Source organism: Diorhabda sublineata, chromosome 4, assembly GCF_026230105.1.
Source record: "Diorhabda sublineata isolate icDioSubl1.1 chromosome 4, icDioSubl1.1, whole genome shotgun sequence".
Classification (NCBI taxonomy): domain Eukaryota; kingdom Metazoa; phylum Arthropoda; class Insecta; order Coleoptera; family Chrysomelidae; genus Diorhabda; species Diorhabda sublineata.
Window position 1 is genome coordinate 4,830,035 of NC_079477.1, and position 5,855 is coordinate 4,835,889.

Sequence of the window (5,855 nt, forward strand, 5' to 3'; positions counted from 1 at the left end):
TGAAATATTTCGTCAGAATTTTGTATAAGAGTCCACATTTAGAAAAAAAGAAGACGAGCCCACTATAACTAATTTGGATGGTATATGTATATAAATAGTGTACGTCAAAATGTGTTAAATAAAGACACAAGTCGTTGAAATTTTTTATAAGGAACTGCTTGAGTCAAAAATGATAAATTTTTTAACTCGGCATACTTAAATTCATATACAATTGCTACATTCATACTGGAAGCTTTTCAACTGTTTCAATTTATCATATAAAGCTGAATATTTTAACTTTTGTACCATACAAGATATTCCTCGTTCTCTCTATAATCATAATAGAAGAGTGAATAATTTTACTGGAACTGATACAACTTGAATTAATATATAGAGTTTCTTTCACCTCTATTTCCGAAATAGATGATTGTTACATAAGGCCTTAGTAATAGTTACAGCGATTCTTATTTTTTTGTGTAGAAGTCAACAATCCTAAAAGTATATCTACTAATACAAGTATGGTAAAAAAAACATTTATTTATGGGTGAATATTAAATTTAAATTTCACGCGAACAATGATAACTTTAACAAAAATTTTAAATGGTATCCAAAACTTGTAATATACAAGCGATATTCGGTCTCTCATTAGGATTTTCATTCCAACATTGGTGATATAAATTGGAGAAAATGTCCATAGGCGCTTCCAAATCCGGCCGTAAATTCCATTTAACGACCTAAAATAACTATATTTCAAACTGAATTAATAGATAACAAAAATTAGTACATTTTATAAAACTATGCCCTCCACTGTGCTTGTCTGCCCGCTCTCGATAAAAATTACAAAATAAAGTTTCACTGTTTAAATGAACAGACAGTTATTCTCGAAATGGGTGATACCTGTTAAAAATAACGGAAAAAATCAAGCTGCCCGGTAGATTTCATAAAAAAAAAACCGCCCAAGACATTTGAGATGTATTAAAACTATGGATGGTATGTCATTCCTCATTTTTAGATCTTTAAAAATAGAGGATGGCGTATATCTATATTCTATAGATAGATTATACACATCCCATTATAATATATTCTAAAATGTGAAATCATAATTTTGTCTTATAACGACAATGTACTAGATGGTTGCAATGAGAAGAGAAGATCATGTTTACAATAACTAAGATAAGGTTATGTTTACAATGAAGAAGATAAGGTCATGTTTACAATTAGGTAGAGAAAATTATGTTATAAATGAAGACGAGAGGAAGAGAATAACGAAGGTAAGATTATGTTTACAATGAGTTAGAGAAAATTATGTTTACTGCGAGCTAGGGAAGTTTATGTTTACATCGAGAACGAGAAGATCATGTCTACAATGAAGAAGAGATCATGTTTACAATGACGAAGATAAGAATATGTTTACAATGAGAAGAAAAAATCATCTTTACAATGAGAAAGAGGATCATGTTTATAATGACGAAGATATGCTTATGTTTACAATGAGATAGAGAAGATTATGTTTACAACAAGGACGAGATCATGTTTACAATGAAGAAGAAAATATTATCATAATATCATTTTCAAAAGTTCAGTTTTTCAAGAAAATAAAGTTTTGATTTATAGAATTCTATACAACTATCAAATTTGTAACGGAACTAAAATTGATTGTTGGGAACAGTTTAGCTTAGTATTCTACTCCGAAATGGAATGCTTCATGTTAACAGTTTGAAACCTTATTATTTATGAATAAACTCCTTATTATTATTGATAGACATAAATGTCGTTAATTCTATATTTGTTGTGGTCAATTCTATGGTACTATTTCTTTGAATTTGATAAAAGTATACACTGTTTTTGAAAATTACCTTATATATAATACACTCAATATTATCAATCTCTTTATACGGAAACTTTCTTGTTTTCATTTGCCAAAATGCTACGCCCAAAGAGTAAACATCTGCTTTTTCAGTTGGTGTTTTGCCCAACAATATTTCTGGAGCAGCATAATGAACAGTTCCCTGGAAACTACAATTTACCAGTTTCAGATTACATAAGAAATAATTTATTTTTCAAGCTTCTCTTCAGAGAAGAACCAATAAATAATTTTACCATCTAATAAAAGACATGTAGCCTTTGTACAGTATAAAACCATTTGAAGATTAAATTGATTCATCTAGGAATATTTTTATCTTAAAGAAATGTCAATAGTGGATCTATAATCATGGATATTTGTAGTAAATGTTTAGGTTTCTTCTAATTAACTCTTACTTTATGTTCATAATTTCTATCTTTTTAAGCATTAAATTCAATTTATTATAGATACATCTAATTTTCATTATGGTTTAGTTTTCCATTTTTGTTGATATAGTTTCTGAAGTTATTGTCTATATAAGCTCCACAAAGAAAAATAATTTAAACTGAATTTCTTTTGGAAAAAGACCTTACTTTTAATGAAAAGAAGAAATAAGAAACAACTCAAATAGTAGTTATTAAATCATGACTTCAAAATACTATTTTTTATAGAAAAAGAGTTGGTTGTACTAACCCCCATGAAAAGTAAATTATTTATCTGAAAACTATAAAAAAAACTTACTTCCAATACTTACATGAAATTCATAATCATTCATGTTTTCATTCACTTTAACGGAATTTCCAAAATCACATATTTTACACACCCCTTGACAAACTAAAATGTTGCTTGGTTTAATATCCAAATGTAGAATACCGTTTTCGTGACAATATGATATTCCTCGACAGATATCTTTCGCATACTGCACACATTCAATATCAAATAACGAATTGTTGATAATATTCTGCAAATTTATACAATTTGGAAGGTACTCCATTATTATTAGGGAAAAGTTTCCCTTCTCATTTCCTATTATTTCTAAAATTTTCACAATATTTGGGTGATTAAAATCTAGCGCATTTTTCTCTCTATGATCCCCACATAATTTTTTCACCAATTTCATTGCCACCGATTTATCTACAATGACAAATAACTGATTTAACACTGTGTTTGTTAAGTAATTTCAATAACTCACCCTTATACATAGCTTTAAACACTTTCCCAAAACTACCCTGCCCCAAAATATTGAAGTATTTTTCCCCTTTTAAACCCCTTGATAGAAGTTCTAATTTGTTAGGTGTATTAATAATAACATCCCGTTTCTCCTCAGTTGGATCAATTCTTTCACATACTGGACTAACGTGAATTTTTATTGGTGATTTTATTTGATCACAATCCAGAAAATCACATTTTCTTATTTTATATTTTGATCTGTAAAAGATAAAATATAGTTAATAGTTAAATTATTTCATTAATAATAAAAATTCCTATCGTGGTAACTGAAAACAAACAACTCACCTGTCAACATTATTCACATGATTATTCAACACACTTAAATATTTGGGAGAAACTGGAGATAATATTTTGGGAAATAAAATTTTTGAGACATTTTTCAATGGAGTACTCATATTCACAAATCGAAATCAAACAAAACAAACGACAATTATTGATGATAATTAATACTAACCTCTTAAAAAACTTGATACAACTTTTTGTTTATACTTTTTTATTAGTATATTTAAACCATCAGGTAAATATTAATCCCCTGTAACACATTCTATTCACAATTGGGTTAAAGAAAAATTAAACTCAACAAAAATTCCAAGCTTTGCATTATGGAGTGTAGAGACATACTTTGCATGCACAAGGTTCGTTATTAGTTCAACACCATCGCTTATTGGAAACAAAGAAAAATAATATTATAAATTCAGAACCTTGTAGTACCAAATTATACTGAAATTTAACTATAAAGACCTCATGTTTCTTCAAGTATTTTTAAAGAATAACCACAATATTAATGGTCTACACCAAAATTCATTTTCATTGTTTTAATTTGAATAAAAGAAAGTTTTCATATGAAGGTGATATTAAACAGTTATAAAATTCATTATTTAACTGCTACTATTCTAAGTGGATTTAACAAAAAAAAAAAAAGGAAATTGAAACAAGATCTGTTTACAGTTTAACAATATCTTGGTATGATCTAATCTTATTTCGATTAAAAAGATTACAATGATTGTAAATTATGATGCTGATTTAATTTAAGTTTTTAAATGTCTATCAGTTACACTTCAAAAATATTCTACTATCCGCTGACGTTAGCATACTTATATGTTCTTGTTGTTCTGTTTTCTTTTAAATTTTGGCAATTGTCTTTTCCCAAGATTTGTTTGGGCATCCTTGTTTCCTATTTTCAATTTCTCTAGCTTGCTAAATACTTTTTGTTGGTCTATTGTTCTCCATTTTAGAAAGGAGTCCAAACCATCTAATCTGTTGTTTTTCAATTACTTCAAGTACAGATTCTATGTTCAAGTCTTTTCTTATCGTTTCATATTCAATTCTTTCTGGCCTACTGTAGATTATCTTCCTTTTTCATCATCCTGTGAGACTATTAGCTTTGAATGTTTTATTATTAGCATAAACTAAAGTATAAAAAAAACGAGAGCTTTGTAACAACTATATATTTATTAATAATTATGAGTTAAATATTTATTTTATTAGCTTCATTCATCTATCAAAAACTGTTTAATGCTTGAGTTATATTTAGGAAGAAATGCTTTCTGTAATTCATTCCTATCTAGCCATTTATAATCCAAGTTTTTCTGGGGTGGTTGACCTTTAAGGTACCTCGCAAAATATATGAATACCTGTAATAAAAAAATATTAGTTAACATTTTGATACAAATATTACTGCTCACACCTTTGCTCCAACTGAATTTTTTTCGTTTTTAACCTGAGAGGGGTACCTATATTTGTAGAATCCACATGGTGCATTTCCATATATTTGAGCCTTTAGTTCAGTACCTACGCTATCTTTTAAAATCCTTTCTGCACTCTACAACAATTATTGATACAAATATGATAACAATTACATAGATTATTGAAAATTTACCTGTCTTAGTGTTTCACCATCTTTTCTAATTCCCTGTGGAAGTAAATATAGTTTTTTATCCCCAACTTTTTGGTTAAGTACAAAAACCAAGTGTTTATCAAGTTTTCGATCGAGAGATTTTAAATCGTTATTCCTATCTGCATCTGAAATATATTTTTGATATAATAGATTGTAAAAGATTGGAATAACTGCTTACCTGTTACTCTGTCTTCAGCTTTAAATTCTTTGGCTTCAGTAGACCATAAATCTTCCAAATCTTGAGCTGTTTGTTTTAAAGTTATTTCTTTATCGTCTATTTCTCCCCCCTGCTTTAATATGGTAAGATTTTTGCTAAAATTTAATATTTTTACATCTACAAGACACAAAATATTATAGTTATGCTTACACTTCAGCTTCGTGTCTCAATTCAAAATTTGATTTCAAACTATTTTCAAAGTGCATATCACTCATTAATTGTTTATATTCTTTTTCCAAGTCATTTAATTCGGCAGTTACAACTGGTTTTCTTTCTAAACATACTGCTGCAAATAAATCCCATTTTTCACCATGAATATTCTGAGTCTGTGTTCTGAGGCTATGTTTCAATTGATTATAACCTTTTAAGAGCAAAAATCTTTTCGATAACATTTTCTCCAATTGATTTTAACACTCCTAAATTAAACAAAAACATTGAGGTTAGTAAAAGGTGAGTACAAGATCACCAACTCTTCTTTTTTTATTCACAAATTTAGTTTAGCAACTACGAACATGAATATGCAATGCCGGTTGTATATCTTCAGGAAATCTGTATATGAATGTAGTACATAATTGTAAATGAATTGAGGTATGCCGAGTTAAAAAGTTTAATGTTCTTTTTTCATAGTAAATATAACCTAAAAGCAATTTACATTGATTTTGGTTTGGCGATACCTTTATTTAATGTAT

The 5,855-nt window shown here is 28.2% G+C and overlaps 2 protein-coding genes across 3 annotated transcripts; both read right to left on the reverse strand.

The window, feature by feature from the left end:
- Nucleotides 1-500: 500 nt before the first annotated feature.
- LOC130442623 (serine/threonine-protein kinase mos) lies at nt 501-3,477 on the reverse strand. Of its 2 annotated transcripts, none has more exons than XM_056776905.1 (5): nt 3,338-3,477; nt 3,015-3,250; nt 2,577-2,956; nt 1,836-1,988; nt 501-713 (listed from the first exon to the last, which is right to left on the reverse strand). In XM_056776905.1, the coding sequence occupies exons 1-5, from the start codon at nt 3,445-3,447 to the stop codon at nt 576-578; spliced, it is 1,017 nt and encodes a 338-aa protein (XP_056632883.1). In that variant the 5' UTR covers nt 3,448-3,477; the 3' UTR covers nt 501-575. The 2 variants fall into 2 exon arrangements, with proteins under 2 accessions (XP_056632883.1, XP_056632884.1); XM_056776906.1 differs by having other exon boundaries at nt 605-722; nt 3,338-3,472.
- Nucleotides 3,478-4,471: 994 nt separating this feature from the next.
- LOC130442624 (39S ribosomal protein L46, mitochondrial) lies at nt 4,472-5,647 on the reverse strand. The gene is made up of 5 exons (XM_056776907.1): nt 5,317-5,647; nt 5,128-5,261; nt 4,932-5,074; nt 4,740-4,874; nt 4,472-4,686 (listed from the first exon to the last, which is right to left on the reverse strand). Exons 1-5 carry the CDS (start codon nt 5,556-5,558, stop codon nt 4,543-4,545), a joined length of 798 nt encoding a protein of 265 aa, XP_056632885.1. The 5' UTR covers nt 5,559-5,647; the 3' UTR covers nt 4,472-4,542.
- Nucleotides 5,648-5,855: the final 208 nt, after the last annotated feature.

Coding starts and splice junctions, on each gene's coding strand:
- LOC130442623 (XM_056776905.1), bottom strand. CDS start 3,447: ATGAGTACTCCATTGAAAAATGTCTCAAAAATTTTATTTCCCAAAATA. Junction 2,957..3,014: donor GTTTAAAGCTATGTATAAGG/GTGAGTTATTGA, acceptor TTGTCATTGTAG/ATAAATCGGTGGCAATGAAA. Junction 1,989..2,576: donor TGAATGATTATGAATTTCAT/GTAAGTATTGGA, acceptor TGTAGTTTCCAG/GGAACTGTTCATTATGCTGC.
- LOC130442624 (XM_056776907.1), bottom strand. CDS start 5,558: ATGTTATCGAAAAGATTTTTGCTCTTAAAAGGTTATAATCAATTGAAA. Junction 5,075..5,127: donor AGCTGAAGACAGAGTAACAG/GTAAGCAGTTAT, acceptor AATATATTTCAG/ATGCAGATAGGAATAACGAT. Junction 4,875..4,931: donor ATGGTGAAACACTAAGACAG/GTAAATTTTCAA, acceptor TAATTGTTGTAG/AGTGCAGAAAGGATTTTAAA.